At 27.9% G+C, this 20,794-nt stretch overlaps 2 protein-coding genes across 4 annotated transcripts; both read left to right on the top strand.

Annotated features, from left to right (window-relative positions):
- The first annotated feature begins 11,160 nt into the window (after nt 1-11,160).
- On the top strand, nt 11,161-15,414 carry LOC113862746 (LRR receptor-like serine/threonine-protein kinase RPK2). Of its 2 annotated transcripts, XM_027495917.1 has the most exons (2): nt 11,200-11,692; nt 11,741-15,414. In XM_027495917.1, the coding sequence occupies exons 1-2, from the start codon at nt 11,391-11,393 to the stop codon at nt 14,793-14,795; spliced, it is 3,357 nt and encodes a 1,118-aa protein (XP_027351718.1). In that variant the 5' UTR covers nt 11,200-11,390; the 3' UTR covers nt 14,796-15,414. The 2 variants fall into 2 exon arrangements, with proteins under 2 accessions (XP_027351719.1, XP_027351718.1); XM_027495918.1 differs by having other exon boundaries at nt 11,161-15,414.
- A 3,271-nt stretch (nt 15,415-18,685) lies between these two features.
- LOC113861526 (probable endo-1,3(4)-beta-glucanase ARB_01444) lies at nt 18,686-20,794 on the top strand. Of its 2 annotated transcripts, XM_027494397.1 has the most exons (3): nt 18,686-19,125; nt 19,204-20,469; nt 20,512-20,794. In XM_027494397.1, the coding sequence occupies exons 1-3, from the start codon at nt 18,718-18,720 to the stop codon at nt 20,680-20,682; spliced, it is 1,845 nt and encodes a 614-aa protein (XP_027350198.1). In that variant the 5' UTR covers nt 18,686-18,717; the 3' UTR covers nt 20,683-20,794. The 2 variants fall into 2 exon arrangements, with proteins under 2 accessions (XP_027350198.1, XP_027350197.1); XM_027494396.1 differs by having other exon boundaries at nt 18,686-20,794.

The following is a 20,794-nucleotide window of genomic DNA, read 5'->3' as shown; positions in this document are numbered from 1 at the left end:
TTAGAATAATATAAATAAAAATTTATTAACAAATTTATGAAATTATTTTGTAAAATAATGTATGCCCGATGTTTATTTTGTATTTTTTATACAATAATTTTTAACAATGTCTTTTTAAAAAAGAAACAAAAAGAACAAAATATGTTCGATAATATTGTTTTGAAAACGATCTCAAAAATTAAAGAATAAAAAATTCATTTGAAAAATTTATTTTAAGAACATGTTTTAGAAACAAAAATACTAAAAGCTCCTTTGATTTATAATTTTTCAACTAATTAAATTGTGTAAAACAGCAAACTTGTAGCACCAATATCCTAGATTTCTATCTAAATTCGAACAATTGTGAAGTCCTATTCAAACAAAATTCTTAAAAGAAATGGTATTGGGAAATGTATGAAGGAGAGAAAAATATGAGAATCGGATTGTGCATGAAAATGAATCCTTCTTTTAGCATCAAATTATTTAGATGTTTCACCCATGCCTACAACATCTAGCCTATCTATAATTGAAAGTGGCTTAGACTTTCTATAAAAGTATATTGTATAAGTTGATTAATTTTATCGGCGATCACGCACGTGAAGTTCATTTAATTAATTACTAATGTTAGTAAAGTTCCATTAATCAATTAACTTTTTTCCCTTTTTTGTCAATAACATGCAAACCCCTTATAGCCAATGTTTGCTAGTGGTTGTTGCTGATATTTTAACAAGCTGGGCAATAATTTCAAGAGCATTTCCCAACATACACTAGTTCCTAAGTCTAGGCAGCATCCTAAGAGTTAAGGTTATGCCTCCTTCCATAAGCACTAGCTAGGCTCACTTGTAGATCAATTACTTGTTCATGCTTTCATGTATTATGATACATATTCTGCCTTCAAAACCACATAAAGGATGAGTCATGGTGTGTGTGTGTGTGTGTATTTTATGTACTTATCAGTTTGAAGAATTCAAAGAATCTATATACATGTGTAAGCTGCAAATTCATCTACCTACATGTCAAAAGGGAAATCAAGACAGTGAAAATAACAAATAATTACTTAGCTATTATATTAGTTTATGAACAAGGAAAGAATGCTAAATCTAATTTTGTAGAAACAAGAATGGTCCACTCCAAATTCATCAACAAATTAAACTTATAATATTCATACTAGACTCAACCCTTGGAATTAACAAGCCTTTCTCCAAATTTCAGCATGCACAACAAACCTCAAGTGATATATAAAGCCAAAAGCATCCATCCAAATAAATAAAAAAAAGCATTCTCTTAGTTAAAAATAAAATATAAAGTACACTAACATCTTTTGATGTTTAATAAAATTTTATTTGATACTTCTCTTTATTTTTCCTACATGTATCACACTTAATTTATAGAATAACATAACATCATACGTTATGCTTTTATGACAAATATTTTAATTTTTCTTATTCAGTTAGGTGAAATAAGAAAGACAAAAAAATTGTTAAAAGTATATCACAACCGTATGTCTAATTAATCCCTACTTCTCCTCGCTTCAACTCACCTTCATGACTACACCAATTTGTGTAGAGATATAGAAGTCTCTATCGCGTGCTACTCAGCTTGGACCAGTAATGCCAACTCTAGCTATGCAACAAACCATTATCACACCTTCAAATTCACGAACCATCCATGCACTTTCATCACACTCAATTCTAAAAAAAATCCTTGGAAAATTTCTTTAAGTTTCCTTTTTCTTGTTGCACTAGAATTATAGAAGTGTCATTAATGAAAATAACATTATTTGTTGTTATGGTTAATTTGTTTGTTAATAAAAAGAAGACCTTTTATTCTTTGATTTGTTTGTTAATCCTTGGAAAACCTTTTATTCATGTTTGTCCATTAATTAAATCAGTTTTTCATTCAAACAATTTTCTGTCACCTTTGTCTTTAAATTTAAAGAAAATGTTACGGTATGTGTGGCTCGAATGAAGTTAAAATTCACTCCTGCATGACATTTAGGTGGCTACACTAATTACATGAAAACTATATAATAAACATGTATATTATAGGTCCTTGTTCCTAATTTAAAACTCGTGATTCTTCTTCAATTTTTGGGTTCTGTTGGAGAAGAGGGGTGGAGGGGAGGAAATAAAGGAAGGGTCCATTTTTCTGTTTATGAATTTATTTTGATCTTTCATCTTCAACTACATTTCTAATAGAGGGTTCATGTGTTAGGTTGGTTTAATTTTAAGGGGGGGAAATTGAACCAATTAAAATGGATAGAGAATTGGTTTTGTTTTTTTATTTTTGGTCAAATTAAAACTAAAGTAACTCAATTAAGAATAATTTGATTTGGTTCATTTTTTAAAATTAGAGAGAAAAATTAGTTCCATTTATTGAAAATGACGTATACTGTGCAAATAAAATAAAAATAATAATAAATTCAAAGTAATTTGAGCTGATTGATTCAAACAGTAAACATTTTTAATTGAAATAACTTCGTGTTGTTCATATAAGTAAGAGAGAGGCGGGAGTTTTATCGAGTTGTCAAGTTTCAAATTAGGAAATAGTCGAGTTAAAGCTGATTCAAATTTATTGATTTAATATAATTTGCATTTGAACACATAAATTAAACTAAACCAATTTAGAATCTGTTTGCAAAACGAAACACAGATCTTAAAGTGGAACCAACGATTAAAAGCGAAGCGAATAATCATGAATACATTAAATGACAGCAATTATTGTCAATTCTAACAAAGTTGATTGTAATGATTTTCTAAACGGAGCGTTAATTGATTTGTTAGATTCTAAATCAAAGAACATCCCTAGTCAACAATGGAGACCCATTGAATACCTATTTCCACACCATTACTAGAAGCAAGAGATGGGTCAATGAAAACCTGATTGAGACATATACAGCAATGGCGACTAGTGACTCAACCAAGATGTTATAGATCAATGCAGTGAAAATTGATTTCTGTGAACTGGGCAAGTGGGTCTCAAGATGATGCAGCAATGCCATCGTGTGGTTTGGTTTAGATGCTTATGATTTTGCATAATTTTAAACTAAATCTAGCTCATTTGTTGTTTTTTTTTTTCCTTTTTCTTTCTTAATTGAAGAGTATTAACAACACATTTTTAATTAATCATTAATTTTTAAAACATTATAAACATATAAATAAAAATTATTAGGTTAAAAATAAATATATTAAATTATGAATGAAATTTGGGTATTTTTTATTGATTTTCATAAAATTTAATTAATAAATAAAAATATATTAAAAATGTTAATAAAATATATTTCTAGCTCTCCTCTTCTTAATTTGTAGAATTGAAGACCAGGATATTAAAGAAGATTCGTTTTAAAAAATAATAATAATTAATCAATGCTAAAAAAATAAATGATATATTAAAATTTAAAAAATATAAAATATAATAATAATAATTTTAAATTTGAAATAATGATATATTTGTAAAATAATCAATTAGAACAAGAAGCTAATAATAGTCTTATTGGGGCCCTGAGCTTATCTGGAGGGCAACACAGCAAAAAGAAGAGGGAGCCCACATAACATTCTGGAACATTGGCCCACGTGGGCTGCTTTTTAGCCGGCCACGTGTACAGCTTTAAGGTAACCTTTTAAACCTAACCACCGAGGAGCCATTCATTTGATGAGGCTACTTCGTTTGTTGACTACTTGTGGTCTCCACTCAAATAGGTAGGTCCCAATCCAATTCCTAAAACAAAGAAACCTACAACTTTTTGTTTGTTAATTGATTATTTTTACTAACGTATATCTTTAAAGTAGATGCTATTTTAATAAAAAATACAATTATTATTTTTAATTATTTTAGATTTGAAATAGAAATTTTTTTAATAAGAATAATAATAATAGTATTAATGAATTATAAAAACCTAACTGTAGCGAATATGGTATATATAGACATTCAAATTTTTTAAATCAATCTAACAAAATGAAAGCCTAAATCAAGTTAAGTAGTATGTTTATTTATTCTTCACAAAGAAATTATTCAATATGAGATAAGGATAAAATAATTCTTTTTATCTTATTCTATTTATTTTTAACTGATTTTTTTCTTTAAAATATTTTTAAAACTAATAAATATCATAGGATAAATAATTTTTTATGAATTTACGATAAAATTAGTTTATTCAATTAATTTATCTAACAATAAATTAAAATATAATATAATAATCTATCTTCACTTATTGTTTTTATCTTGATCACTGAATAAAACCCAAAGTGCAAACATGGAGTGCTTCATTCTAAAAACACTTGCCATTAAAGCGAGTGTTATTAACTTGTTCTTTAAAAATCTAATGTGTCGTTCTCTTATAAAATGTTTGAATGTTTTATAAAAGTATCAAATAAATAATGGAAGCATAAAGGTACCCTTAAATTATAAAATTCGTTAATCCTTTTGCTATTCCATAATTTAAAAAAATATTATAATAAATTTCTAGAAATTTTTTGAATTATTTATCTTGAAATCAAATTTTATACAATTTTTTTTATCACAATTCATTTTATGTTGTTAATATTGATATTTAGTGAATATTAATATAAGTTTTAAACAAATTTATTACTTTTTAACTATTATTTTTAGAACGTTACTTAACAAAACATTAATTTTATGTTTCGCAATTTTCAATGAAAGGTATATATTTCAATGAAAAAAATATGGTTGAGATTAACTTTGATGCATATTTCAACCATAGTTACTACTGTAAAATTTTTATTTCAGTCTTTAAATTTATTTTATTTTATTTTTATTCTTTAAATTCTATTTATTTAATTTGCTTATTTTATTTTATTTTAATCTTTTACTGATATTTGTTATTTTACGCTATTATCTAAAGAAAACAAAAACTTATGTAATTTCTCCTTATTTGAATAGAATTGTTTCCAATAAAAAATACATGTGGTCTAAATTTTTTTATTAAATTTAAATTTAAATGTTAAAAGATAAAATAATAAGTAATTAAAAAATAAAATAAAATAAAACATTTAAACATAAAAAATATTAAAATGCTAATTTTATTGTTTTAAAATAACAAGGTTAAATAGCAATTTAGCCTTCTAATCTATTAATCTAATTGCTCTCTCTACTGTATAAAATTAAGCATAATACACTATAATTTCTCATAATTAATACACTTTCTTTTTCTTCGATCTACTCTCAAAGTTAACTTTAATAGAATAGCTATATAAAAAATATTTGACTAATGTTTGGGGGGTTAATAATGTTTCTTAACAGATCTAAATTGATATAGTTATTCAATTGTTTTTGCAATAAACCGACTAAAAATAAAAACATCAACGGTAAGAAACAAAAACCAATGATAAAAGAGTTTTGATGATTATACTTGACTTTATCTTTAAACTTTCATCAATTTTTTATATCATTTAGAGTTTCTATATTGGATAGAAAAAAATAGGACATATGACACATAAAATTAGATGCTAAAAATATCTTTAAATTTAGATGAAAATAAAATTTATAATAAAATTAGGGCGTATTATATTTAATTTTGTAAATTTAATTAAATATTTAACCTTATAAAAAAATATATAATTTAAATATAATATATATTTTATTAAATTACCGTCTATATTTTTTTATACACTAATATTTTCAGTCCTTTTAATAGATATTAACCGAGGTTGAGATGTCGATAAATATAAACTTTTTATTATTCATGTAATTTAGATAAATTAAAAATAAAAATTCATAAAAAATAAATATTATATTCAAATAATATATTTTATAAAAATTAAATTCAAACTATATAATTTTTGTATGAAACAAAACTTAATGTAAAAAATATAATTAGATTAATAAATTAAATAATATGATATTTTTGAGAATGTTAAAAAATATTAATTTTGTTAGATTTGTTTATATTTGCAAAGAGACTAACTATTATACTGATTACTTAGTTAAAATAAAACTTTTTTTCTTATCTCCTATAAATATACATCTTTTCTCATCATATCTCCTTCTTAAATTCTTAAGTATGGGTGTTAGTAGCTTCTTCTAAGCCTATAACTTAATTTATTTGCTTGTTTTGAGCTTTTTTAGTCCCTTCTTATAACAAAATAAATAAAATAAGATTAATAATTATAAAAATATGAGATAATAATTAAATTAGAAATATAAAATGTGTAATTTATAATAAATAATAAAAATATATTATTAATTTTTTAAATTTTTTTAAATTTATTTATTTTAAATTAATTATATATTCAAATACTCCTTCCATTTTTATATTATATTGTTTAAAATTTTGCTATTAAACTAAGAAAGTTTCAATTAATGTAGTATATTATTATATTTTGATTAAATTAGCTCATTTGTAACTGAAACTATTTTATTCATTTATAACTTCATACATTAAATGAGGACATAAATACAAAATAATAATTAAATAAAGATTTAAAATTTTAAATAATATTTTAAAAATCAGAATTATAAAAAGTTAGAACAACATAACATAAAAAAATTGGAGTGAGAGTAGTCCTTATACATTAGAGAATTGTTTTCTTTTTTTTTTTAGAAAAAAAATCTTAATTTTCCTTTTTTTTAGAAAAACAAATCTTAAATTATTACTCATTATATTAAAAGAAGTCACAAAAGTTTCTCTTCCTAAGCTAAAGGAAAAGAAACAAAAAAAATAAAAAAGAGAGAGAAGGCAGTACTAATTTTACTCCTATAGTAAAGTGTGAAGTAAACAAGAGGAGAAAAAAAATAAAAAAATAAAAGGGTAGAAGAATCTTTATTTTTATATATATAAAAGTATATGAGTTTTGGAGTAAAATTTGTCATCATTCTTTAACATAATAATCTTTATATAATAATTAATTAATATTTAACACCATTTTAAATGATTTAATTCAAATCAGTTAAATCCATTTATTTATAATTAGCAATTTTGATATATCTTTACCTTTAAGACCGTCTTGAATGGTTATTATGATTTAATTCAAATCAATTAAATACATTCATTTCTAATTTGCAGTTTTAATATAAGCCATTTTGAATGGTTTAATTTAAATCATTTAAATGCATTCATTTCTAATTAGCAGTTTTTATATATTCAAGAGGTGCATCGTTTATGACATATTTGAACCTTAATATTAATGTTTATTTTAAATTTTATTATTAGAAATTGATAATTGATAAAATTATATAAAACTCTTTAACTTTAAATTAAGTTTATTGTAAAAATAAAAACAAAAATAAGTAAAAAAATATCTTAAAATGAGAAAGAAAGTGTATTTTAGTTGGTATAAATAAGGAAAAATATAAGTTGTTTGTTTGAAATAAAATTTTGAACTAAACTTATTCCAAAATGGCGATTTCTATTTCAATGCTTTCTCAAATATAACCTGGAAAGGTGGATGAAAAGATAATGGTTCGGATCATTCATTTGTATTTTTCTCGTGAGTTTCAAAATAAAACTCAAGTCAATAGTATGAACATAATTTTAGTCGATAAAAAGGTTAAGCTTTTAAATTTCTTTAGTCGAAATGCATAAAATTTTCTTATTATTTAATTAATTTATTTTCTTCATGTTCTCTCTTTATTTCAGAATTCAAGGATTTATTGTGTTATTAGGAATAATATTATATCACATTATGGAAAACTATTCTATGAAGGCAATGTGTATAACATAAAAATTTTTATTGTAATTACTCTTAAAAAGAAAATACGAATAATTAAACACAAATGGAAATTAAGTTTGATGGTAACCACCAGAGTTTTAGAAATCAAATGTGATAACATATCTTTTAACCGTTTTGATTTTGTTTCATTCTCAAAAATTTTAAGTGGCTAGATGAACTATATATAATTAGTAAGTTTTGTTTTTGTTTTTAAATTTTAATTGCTTTCATATTTATCCATGTACGCTACTTTATTATTTTAAAATAATGTTTGACACATGTTCAATTAGATGTCATTGCTCATGTGGTTGAGAAAGATAATCTCAAAGACATAGAAAAAAATGAAAAGAAAAGCAAACATATTGATTTGATTCTTGAAGACTTAGAGTGAGTATTATTTTATAACATATTTTAATGACTAAAATATTTGTTTAATATTTTCGTCCTTTCATTACTTTATACTAATTAAGGTTATATTATATTAAATTTGTTTCGTAGGAATAAAAGAATTGTTTGCACTTTATGAGAGAAGTTTGTTGATCAAATAGTTAATTTTCTAAAGAATAAAAATTCTAATGTTTTACCTATTATGGTTATTCAATTTTGTAAAATGAAAATATTTGGTAATATGATTCTTTATCTATATTGAACTATTTTTAATTGTGTGATAGTTATTTTTATCAACGAATTATATTTCATGATTGTTTTAGAAACTTTAGGCATATCAAATGCTTATAATGGGACAAAGTTGTATATTAATCCTAACATAAAAGAGACTATTGATTACAAAAATAAGTAAGTATTTTAATTATTTTTTATTTATAGAGACATCCTTATATTTTGTATGATGTTTCTTATTTTTGTTAACTTATAAGCTATCCAATTTGTGGTATAGGATGAATATGAATGATGCATGTATAAGTTAAGTATTAAGACAGATGTCTGGGTACTCTTTTGTTTTAATGGAAGATAATTTGCTCTAAACTCAAAGTATGACCATATATGAAATAATTGAGACAAATTATATATATTTTGTATTGAAATAATAAAGTGAAATGCAGATAATTAATTTTTAAATCTATATGCCAATTGGGTTTCATTAAAAGACTTGCTGATAGTGTTGATCTAATTGACCAGTTTAAGTCATTGCATAATATTAAGTTACATTTTTAAAACTATTAATAATTGAAATAAAGGTGTCAAATTTGATTTCAAAATAAAATAATTAAATCTTACATATTAGTGAAACGATGATGAAGTAGAAGAAAATTCGAAGGACATTTTGTCAACTCAAATTGCTAACAATTTGAAGGTTATAATTTATTTTAAATAAATTTAATTGTCTTCAAATTGAAATGAAATTTTAATTGATAAATTTATTTATTGTCAAATTTCTAAAAAGAATTGTATTATGTTTGATGTATGAAGACTTTGAATGAAGATGTTGACTTAACCATGAACAATGTTAAAGATAAGCAAATAATTAACATTACGAAGGTAGTAAATGAATTGACTTAAAATGAGTAATATTTTAAAAAGTATTGATTTAAATATTGATTATAATTTAAATTGTATTAGGATTCCTAAATAGTTTCTCTTGAAGTAGCTCCTAGTGCTAAACAATCTTATAAGATGGAATTGAATAAAGATAGTTTATCAGTTGTTGATGAATTACAAATACAAGATCCAAGAATTAAGACTTTGAAAAAAGTTATCATTAAGAAAGAGTTAAATGTTTAATTTTATGGATTTAATTTTTTATTTATTTATATGTGACTTTTTTTTTAAGTCTAGTTATAAAGCTATTTGTTGATATTTTAATATATCTGAACCATGATATTTTTTATCAATGTTATGTGAGTGTACAAAATTTTGAATATATAAATTTAACTTTTAAATTCTTTTAGAAAAATTCTTAGCACACTTTGATTTAAGTCTTTCATTATCATTGTAAAATATATTCCTTAAATTAGTCAGGTTATATTAGTGAAATTAACATATTTACCTTTTTTTTTTTTTGTAACTTTAGTATTAATATATTAATACATTTATTCTTGCAAAGTTTAAAGTCGCTTTGAATAATTTAATTCAAATATGTTAAATGATACATTTCTAATTAATAAATTTGATATATTTAAGAGGTGCATCGTTTGGGGCACCTCTTTTCTAATTAGAAGTTAAATGCAATTTTAAATTTTAATATTAATGATTTACTTTAAATTTTATTCTTGAAAACTCATAATTTGTATATGAAAATTTATTTATTATATTTTTTAATCTATTTATATTTCATATTATTAAATATAATATAATTTTATTATTATATTTTTCTATATTTAAATTATAATTTTTTATTTTAAAATAAAATAATTTAATATACAATATAAATAAATTTTTGTGATATATAAATATATTTACTAATTTATAATTAAATTATTATTAATAACATTTATAATGTTTAAAGTTACATATAAATTAGTTTTAACTGTTATATTTATTTTTTATAGATAATTTATTTTAAAAAACAATCAAAAGTTTCATTTAATATTTTTTATGTTTTTGTTATATTAAAAATAATTAATTTTATATTATATTATATACATATGCAAATTCGTGCACTGCACAAATATATTTATTAGGCATAAAAGAATTAATATTTTTTATTCCTTAATTATGTGTTATATAATTTTGTAAGATAAAATATGTTTTTAGTATTTATAAATATAATTAATATTTATTTTAATCTTTCAATAGTTTTAATTTTACAAAATATATTTTTAATATATTGTAAGTTTGAATACAATATATGAAATATTTTATATTTTAAAATAACAAGTTAAGCGATAAATATATAATTTAATAATAAGAATTTAAATTATAATACATAATAGTGGTTTTAAAAACATAAAATAGACTTATTTAATAAAAAAATTAATATTTTTTATCTTTAAATTGTGTGTTAAATAATTTTGTAAAATAAATAAGATATATAATTATATTTTTTAATAATTTTTATCTTAAAAAATTTAAATATATTAAAATTTATTTTTTATTATGAATCTTTATATTGTGGTATGTATGAATATATGCTACATTATTACAAATTAATTATAAGAGTATTTTTAAACTTTATAGAATTAAATTTATAATTTTATAAATTAAAATAATATTTAATTTTAATTTTTTTACTTTTAAAATAAATTTACAAATATTTAAAAATATATTATAAATCTTAATATAATATATAAAATAATTTTATTATTAATAATATATATTAATTAATTTTAAATTTTAAAATAATTTAAATATTATTATAAATATTTTATACAATTATTATTTATTTTATAATTATTAATTATAATATTATATTATAATATAATAATTTATTTCTACATTGGTCACCTTTCTAGTAAAAAAAAAAAAGAAGAAAACATGTAATAAACTAATAGTATGCGATAAGAAGAAGAAAAAATAATAATAAAGAAAAGAAGAAGAAATGATATAAAATGAATTCGAGAGAATGTGAGTCTTAAAAAGTCAAAATCCAAAAGAGAATGGAAGAAGAAAAACGCGTATTCTGAAAAAGAAGACAGCTGAATCTTCTCTCTCTTCACCGCAACTCACTTTCTCTCTCTGGTTTCCTCAATTTCAAGCAGGGAAAATTAGGGTTAGGGTTTTCAGAAAACCCTTTTCTTTTGCCTGCTGCAACTGAAAGGGGAACAACAAAGCTCGAAGCTTTCTGAGATGTTTTCTTCTTCTAATTTAGTCGTCAAATGGAGGTTCTTTCATAAACCCATGACCCTTCTGCACCTCTTCACTCTCTTATGGGTCTTCACCCACTCTCTCAACGATGCCGTTTTGGCCGATTCCGACAAATCAGTGCTGCTTCAGCTCAAGAACTCGCTCTCCGATCCTTCGGGTTTGCTCTCCAACTGGAACGGTTCCGACCACTGTCACTGGTTCGGTGTCCTCTGCGACTCAACCACGCGCCGTGTCGTCGCGATCAACGTCACTGGCAACGGAGGTAACCGAAAACCCCCTTCTCCGTGTTCTGATTTCGCTCAATTTCCCCTTTACGGTTTTGGAATTAGGAGGAGCTGCGAGGGTTTTCGAGGTGCATTGTTTGGGAAGGTTTCACCTTTGTTCAGTGAGCTCACCGAACTTAGGGTTTTATCCCTTCCCTTCAACGGTCTGGTGGGTGAGATTCCTGGTGAAATTTGGGGCATGGACAGGTTGGAGGTTCTTGATCTCGAGGGTAATTTGATAACTGGGTTTCTCCCTGTTCGGTTTAGTGGGTTGAGGAATTTGAGGGTTCTTAATCTAGGGTTTAATAGAATTGTTGGCGAGATACCGAGTTCACTGTCAAGTGTTGCAACTTTGCAGGTTCTGAATTTGGCTGGAAATGGCATTAATGGGTCTGTTCCTGGTTTTGTTGGTAGGCTTAGAGGGGTGTATTTGTCTTTTAACCTGCTTGGTGGGACTATTCCTCAGGAGATAGGGGATGATTGTGGCAGGCTGGAGCATCTTGATTTGTCTGGCAATTTCTTGGTTCAAGGGATTCCAGGGAGTTTGGGGAATTGTAGTGGGTTGAGGACCCTTTTGCTGTATTCGAATATATTGGAAGATGCTATTCCTGCTGAGCTTGGTAAGCTTAAGAAGCTCGAGGTGTTGGATGTTTCTAGGAATACACTTGGCAGTTCAGTGCCCCGGGAGCTTGGGAATTGTATAGATTTGTCAGTACTTGTTCTGTCCAATCTTTTTAATCCACTTCCGAACGTCAATGGTACGGGCAGGGACCTGGGGATGGAGCAGCTGGTTTCTATAAATGATGAGTATAATTATTTTGAAGGTCCCATTGCTGTGGAAATTATGAGCCTTCCTAAGCTGAAAGTACTGTGGGCGCCTAGGGCAAATCTGGAAGATAGTTTTCCAAGTGGTTGGGGCGCATGTGATAACTTGGAGATGCTCAACTTGGCTCAAAATGATTTCACTGGGGATTTTCCTAATCAGCTTAGTCGCTGCAAGAAGCTCCAATTTCTTGATTTAAGCTCAAACAACCTTACAGGAAAGCTTGCTGAAGAACTTACTGTTCCCTGTATGACTGTGTTTGATGTTAGTGGGAATGTCTTATCTGGACCAATTCCTGAATTCTCTGTTAGTGCGTGTAATTCAGTTCCTTCCTGGAATGGAAATCTGTTTGAAACCGATGATAGAGCCCTTCCATATGAATCCTTTTTTGCATCAAAGGTTCTTGGAAGCCCCCCTTTGTTGTCACTTGGGGAAGTTGGCCGTTCCGTTATTCACAATTTTGGCCAAAACAACTTCATTAGCATGGAGTCGTTGCCAATAGCACGCGACCGGCTGGGAAAGGGGTTGGTTTACGCAATTCTTGTTGGAGAAAACAAGTTGACAGGACCATTTCCTACAAATTTATTTGAGAAGTGTGATGGATTAAATGCATTGCTTTTAAATGTGAGTTATACCATGTTATCGGGTCAGATTCCTTCCAAGTTTGGTGGAATGTGCCGATCATTAAAGTTCTTGGATGCATCTGGTAATCAGATTACTGGGCCAATCCCCCTTGGTTTGGGGGACATGATCTCTCTTGTTTCTCTGAATCTTAGTCAGAACCGTTTACAAGGTCAGATTCCCATCACCCTTGGCCAGTTGAAGAATCTGAAGTTTCTCTCTTTGGCGGATAATAACATGAGTGGCTCCATCCCTTCCAGCTTTAAGCAGCTGTATTCTCTAGAAGTCTTGGACCTTTCTTCAAACTCTCTTACTGGTGAAATTCCGGAAGGTATTGAGAACTTGAAAAATCTGTCTGATGTTTTGCTCAATAATAACAAACTTTCTGGACAAATTCCTACTGGTTTGGCAAATGTTACTACACTGTCAGCATTTAATGTGTCATTCAATAACTTATCTGGATCTTTGCCTTCAAATAGTAATTCAATAAAATGCAGCAGTGCTGTTGGGAATCCATTTTTACGTTCTTGCAATGGAGTTTCTCTTGCTGTTCCATCAACAGATCAAGTGCTTGATAATTCTAATTCTGATACTGCTGCACCCCCAGAAGCCACCAGCAGAAAGGGCGGGAATGGTTTCAATTCTATTGAAATAGCGTCTATAACTTCTGCATCAGCCATTGTTTCTGTTCTTCTAGCCCTAATTATCCTTTTCATTTATACACGGAAGTGGAACCCAAGGTCCAGGGTTATTGGGTCTACCAGAAAAGAAGTCACTGTGTTTACTGATATTGGGGTCCCATTGACATTTGAAAATGTTGTCCGTGCCACAGGAAATTTCAATACAAGCAACTGCATTGGGAATGGGGGATTTGGGGCAACCTATAAGGCTGAGATATCACCAGGAAACTTGGTGGCAATAAAGCGTCTGGCAGTTGGGCGATGCCAAGGTGTTCAACAATTTCATGCTGAGATTAAGACCCTTGGAAGGCTTCGTCATCCAAATCTTGTCACTCTGATTGGTTATCATGCTAGCGAGACTGAGATGTTTCTCATATACAACTATTTGCCAGGTGGTAATCTGGAGAAGTTTATCCAAGAGAGGTCCACAAGGTTTGTGGATTGGAGAATTCTTCACAAGATTGCATTGGATATAGCCCGTGCACTTGCATACCTTCATGATCAGTGTGTGCCGCGGGTTCTTCATCGGGATGTCAAGCCCAGTAATATCTTGTTAGATGATGATTATAATGCTTATCTGTCTGACTTTGGATTGGCTAGACTTCTGGGAACCTCAGAAACCCACGCTACCACTGGTGTAGCAGGTACGTTTGGTTATGTGGCTCCTGAATATGCCATGACTTGCCGTGTTTCCGACAAGGCTGATGTGTACAGCTATGGTGTGGTGCTTCTAGAGTTACTCTCTGACAAGAAGGCATTGGATCCTTCATTTTCTTCATACGGGAATGGTTTCAACATAGTAGCATGGGCATGCATGCAACTGAGGGAAGGCAAGGCAAAGGACTTTTTCGCCACCGGCTTATGGGAAGCTGGGCCTGCAGATGATTTGGTAGAGGTCCTACACTTGGCTGTTGTGTGTACGGTTGACTCTCTCTCTACCAGACCTTCAATGAAACATGTTGTACGGCGGCTTAAGCAACTTCAACCGCCATCATGCTAGCCATGCTGGTGAGGCTGTGCTAGTTTGACATATTAATCTTAGAAATATTGTAATTTGTGATTCAGCATTGAGTCCTTTTTTCTGGACTGCCCTTAGGTTGAGTTGGAAATTGTACTTAATCCCCCCCTCCCCTTCCTACCTACCCTGTACATTGTAATATAGTTGTGCCCCCAATTTTCGATGCTCTTTTCCTCATTAGATTAGGGGGCTTGGTGATGACTCTGCAGAAGAATGCAGATATTTGATGTCCAGCGCCATACTTGTCTATTCCAGTTTGATTTGTTCAATAAAATCATAGAATAGAATCAGATTCCCGAAACTTTTTTTTAATGGCTTCTGCAGTAGATTACGTGGGTTTTGTATTCTGCTGATGGGATTTTCTTAAAAGTATCAGACTTAGCGTGTGTTCAGAAGTGTGTTATATCTATAGTGGATGCTATAAAACCGAGCTTTTGTGTTTAACATGCAAACACGTACTTAAGTAGGACGTGTAAAACAATTTAAGATGATTAAATTCGAGGCTTTTATGGTACATTATTAAGAAAAATAGCTTATTTGTATCACTTATAATATCATGCATCACTTATAAATTTTTATCAATAAATATTCAGATCCAGATTTAGATTTATTTGATTATTTAAATCCTACTTATCCAAACAACTAAAACTTGTCTGCCACCATACTACAACTCCTTGTGTTGTGCAATACTACCGAGATCTTCTGCAAATGGAGCGCAAACCATTTGCAAATTCGTAACGTGATGATCGGTTCAAATTGACCGCAGCACAATGCATGAATTATGTTGAACGGCATCAATCTTCTTTTTTTTCTTTCTTTTCGGCTTTCATTCTACAAAGGAGCCTATGACATGCACCAACCACAAACTTAGCTCTCAGGTTCCCAATAGACACAGCTTTTTACAGTTCAAAAATTAATTTTCATATTTTCAAATTACAAATATACGTTTTAATGAAAATATCTAATTTAGTTAATTTAAATACACATCTTCCTCACATTCAACTTTTTTATATTAGTTAATCAAAATTAATTATTTCAAAATTTAAACTAAACAAACACAAATAATAAACAAACTTAAAGCCAGCAAAATATGTCTACAATCCGAAATTTACTTCTCTCTAACTGTACAATGTTATTAGTCTCAACAAATTAGATCTAACTTAAAATTCTTAAATTCTACTACATAATATTTTAACTTTAACATAATAACATACTAACTCTGATAATTTTTTTTATAAGAAATATAAATAGGTATTTCAAATATCCACAGTATAAAATAGCTTAACAAGGAATGAACGCATTTTTTTTAACATACATCTCATAATAAACTAAAGATATAAAAATAATTTATTGATTAATGTTTCAAAAGATGAGCAAACATTTCTTATAGTCAAGACAAAAAATATTACTTATTATTTTTTTATAAAAAAAATAAAGTAGGTATAGTATATGACAATGTTATGTTATGTGTTATACTACCTTCATTCTTTTTTATTGGTTCAAAACAGATTACTTTTATTTCTATATATTTGTTTATGTAAAAAGTTAAAATAATATTAATTGATAATTTTTTATTGATACCTTTTTATTCATATAAATAAATAAAACAAACACTAGTTGAGTAACTTAAAAGTCACAAAGTGACCAATTAATTCAGAAAAAATTAAAAAGTTCATTAATTAATTGAAATAAAATAAACTCTTTAATTCGTAATTTTTTCTCTTTTCAAACATATAGATAAAAATAAAGCATAATTAAATACGAATTTATCGTACAAGCTAGACAATAAATAAATAAATTAAACAATGCAACTTATGCAAAGAAAAAGTTTCTGTTACACTGTTGGAATTTTACTTAACTTGGAAATGGACACATGCTCTGCCCCTGGTTGCAATAATATACAATTAATCATCGATGTCCTCCAAATAAACTGCCAGCAGATTCAAAATTAATAAATGAAGAATGGTATTTATTTATATTCTATTTTAAAATAGTAATAATTACTATATATTCATTAGAAATTTTTTTACTCTTTATCAAAAAATTATTATTTCATTAGAAAAGAGAAAAATAGTAATAAATGAAAAGGATAAAGTCATATTAATAAATTACAACTAATTTTAATATAAACATAAAATTAATTATTTTTCTTAAACAACATGTTATAGCTTTAAATAACAGATAAAAAGATTAAAAGTGAGTTATAAATGTATTTATGCGGTCAATAATTCATTAAAAATATTTTGCATCATTTGAATAAAAAATTTAAATTGTTTCTATTTATAAGAAATAAAATTTTCATTCATTAAAATTAATAAAAAATAATAATTATATATCATAAATTTATACTCCACTAAAAGATACTTATATTATTAAATTAATCAAATTATTATATTATATATTAAATGAATGAATGTATCAATTTTCATAAAAAATATCTTTTTAACACAAATCTTATAATAAATAATTTTATAAAAAATATTAATAATTAATGTATTAAAAATAATTTTTTTCATATTTAGAAAAAAATATTGATGGTTATTCTTACGAATAGAATAATAAATAATATTACACACTTTTCAACCCTATCATCTGATTACACTTCAATCTTATTATTTTCTTTTATATCATTTAGGCAATTGAGATAATTTTGAATAAATCACAAAAAAAAGTGTAAGATTAGTGTAAAAAGTATATAGTAAAGGAAATACGATAAAATATTTATATTAAAAATATTTATTATGTTAAACATACAAAAATTATTTAATGTTTTTAAGTAATGTAAAATACTTAAAAGAAAATATATTCTTAATCTATGCATTTAAAGCATAGATAAAAAAAAAGTAATGTTTATGTTATTATCTTTAAAGAAAGAGAGAATCACCATAAAGAGAGTTTAAAATTAGAGTAAAAAATTCTATTATTATTAAGTAAACAATTGAATGTGATGCAACACAGAAAATGGGAGAAGCATTATTCTAAGAAAAATGAGACATCCCTCTTGTTGGTAGAAAAAAGACAGGCAAGAAAAGAAGACTCAAAATCGAATTAATTATAACTTTCTTGAAAGAGACGCAAAATAAAAGTGTAGATAACAACCTTACATACGAATTTTAAGGCAACATAATATTCTAACTTACCAAATATATGTCAATCTTTTCAATATCTATCTATAATTATCTCTAACTAATTACACCAATTATCTACTTTCTAATATTTATCTCTAACTAATTAAAGCAAATATCTACTTCTCAACTTTCTAATGAAAATCTAATAAGAAAGAAAAGAAAATAAGATATATTAGCCAAGTAACATGATAAAATAAGGAAAGGAAGAGAAGAGAACAAAAATAAATAGAATAAAAATTAATATTTTATAAATTCTTTTTATTTATTTAATGAAGATAAAATTAAATATATTCATAACCATATTTAATAAAATAATAACAATTCAAAATAATAAATAGTAAAAAGATGTTACATTATTCTAAAATAAAATATACATTAATTTACATGATATCTAGAAGTTTTTAATAAAAATTTATCTAAAGATACATTAAAAAAAATAATTTTCATATACTATTCAAATAAAGATTTTTACACTTTGAATCGATAAGAATATAATGAATATATCATTTTTGTATTAATTATCTTGAAAATTAATATTTTTTATGTTAATTATATACGATAATTTATAATTTATAATTAGATAATAGTATAAAAGTTCTTTACGAGCATAATTGGAATAAAATAATTATAAAATTTAGAATGTAAAAAACACTTATTCTGAGGCCAACATTCCTCCTGCTGTATACAATCTCTTCGATCATATAAGAGGCCAACACCAAACAAAATTGTAGCAGATCACAATTCTCATCCCCTCCTCTTTTCATCAATCTCAAACAATGTCTTCTTCTTCTTTTCTCTTCCCACACACTCAATCCACAGTTCTTCCAGACCCTTCAAACTTCATCTCCCAAAACCTTCTCTCATCTCCACTTCCCACAAACTCTTTCTTCCAAAACTTTGTTCTCCAAAATGGGTCCCAACCAGAGTACATTCACCCTTACCTCATCAAAACCTCGAACTCCTCTCTCTCCGCTTCCTACCCTCTTCTCTTCTTTTCCGCAGCAGTTTTGTACCAAGTTTTTGTGCCAGATCTCACCATCTCTTCCACCCAAAAGACTCATACATATTCCCATCAACAAAACCATGTAATATCATCTTACAGTGACCTTGGTGTCACTTTGGACATTCCCTCATCCAACCTCAGATTCTTTCTTGTCAGAGGAAGCCCTTATCTAACTGCTTCTGTCACAAAGCCAACATCTCTTTCCATCACAACAGTGCATAACATAGTTTCTTTGTCTTCCAATGATGACAACACTAAGCACACCCTTCAGCTTAACAACACTGAGACATGGCTCTTATACGCCTCTTCCCCTATCTATCTCAACCATGGTTCTTCTGAGGTTACATCCAAGTCATTTTCTGGCATAATTCGCATAGCAGTGTTGCCTGATTCTAAGTATGAGGAAATTCTAGACAAGTTCAGTTCTTGTTACCCTCTCTCGGGGAATGCAACAATCGAAGATCCATTCCGTGTAGTATATGAATGGGAAAAGAATGGTTCTGGGGACTTGCTCATGCTAGCTCACCCTCTCCATGTTAAGCTTCTATACAGTGATCATGGTGGTATTACTGTTCTGCATGATTTGAAGTATAGAAGCGTTGATGGTGATCTTGTTGGCGTTGTTGGAGATTCATGGGTGTTGGAAACGGATCATGTACCTGTAGCATGGCATTCTAACAAAGGTGTCAAAGAGTCACGTGATGAGATTGTGACAGCGCTTTCTGAAGATGTGAAGGAGCTGAATTATTCTTCAATAACTACAAAATCATCTTATTTCTATGGGAAGCTTGTTGCAAGAGCTGCAAGGTTGGCATTGATAGCGGAAGAAGTGTCTTTTTCCAACGTGATTCCCGCAATAAGTCAGTTTCTGAAGGAGACTATTGAGCCTTGGTTGGATGGAACTTTCAAAGGGAATGGTTTTTTATATGAAAGAAAATGGGGTGGACTAGTCACTGAACAAGGGTCAACGGATTCAACGGCTGATTTTGGGTTTGGAATTTATAATGATCATCATTTCCATTTGGGGTATTTCCTTTATGGAATTGCTGTTCTTGCAAAGATTGACCCTACGTGGGGACAAAAATACAAACCACAAGCTTATTCACTTGTGACAGATTTTATGAACTTGGGCCAAAGATATGACTCGGATTATCCACGTTTAAGGTGTTTTGACTTTTACAAGTTGCACTCTTGGGCTGCAGGGTTGACTGAATATGCGGATGGAAGGAATCAGGAAAGTACAAGTGAAGCAACCAATGGTTACTATTCAGCTGCATTGATGGGGCTAGCATATGGTGACACCCGTCTTGTTACCATTGGATCAACGCTATTGGCATTGGAAATTGGTGCTGCACAAATGTGGTGGCATGTGAAAGTGGAAAACAACTTCTATGAAGAAGAATTTGCAAAAGATAACAGGATGGTGGGTGTTCTGTGGGCTAACAAGAGGGACACTAAGCTATGGTGGGCTCCTGCTGAGTGTAGAGAGTGCAGACTTGGTATCCAAGTTCTACCCTTGTTGCCTGTTACTGAGGCATTGTTCTCTGATTCTGATTATGTGAAGGAGCTTGTGGAATGGACACTGACTTCTTTGCAAAGTGAAGGGTGGAAGGGTTTTACCTATGCCTTGCAAGGAATTTATGACAAAGAAACAGCATTGAAGAATATAAGAATGTTGAAAGGTTTTGATGATGGGAATTCACTCAGTAATCTCTTGTGGTGGATTCACAGCAGATGAGGAGTGGGACAAATAAGGTTTTGGACAAGAAAATTTGAGCAAAGTCCAAGGAAAATGATGTTCTAATTTGTAGTATTTTATGAAATTATGCATCTCTTTATCAGCTATTGCC

The sequence above is a fragment of the Abrus precatorius genome, unplaced genomic scaffold (genome assembly GCF_003935025.1).
Source record: "Abrus precatorius isolate BTA unplaced genomic scaffold, Abrus_2018 Scaffold3, whole genome shotgun sequence".
NCBI lineage: Eukaryota > Viridiplantae > Streptophyta > Magnoliopsida > Fabales > Fabaceae > Abrus > Abrus precatorius.
Note: the sequence above shows the minus strand (reverse complement) of the source record. Positions and strands in the feature narration are given on the sequence as shown.

Coding starts and splice junctions, on each gene's coding strand:
- LOC113861526 (XM_027494396.1), top strand. CDS start 18,718: ATGTCTTCTTCTTCTTTTCTCTTCCCACACACTCAATCCACAGTTCTT.
- LOC113862746 (XM_027495918.1), top strand. CDS start 11,391: ATGTTTTCTTCTTCTAATTTAGTCGTCAAATGGAGGTTCTTTCATAAA.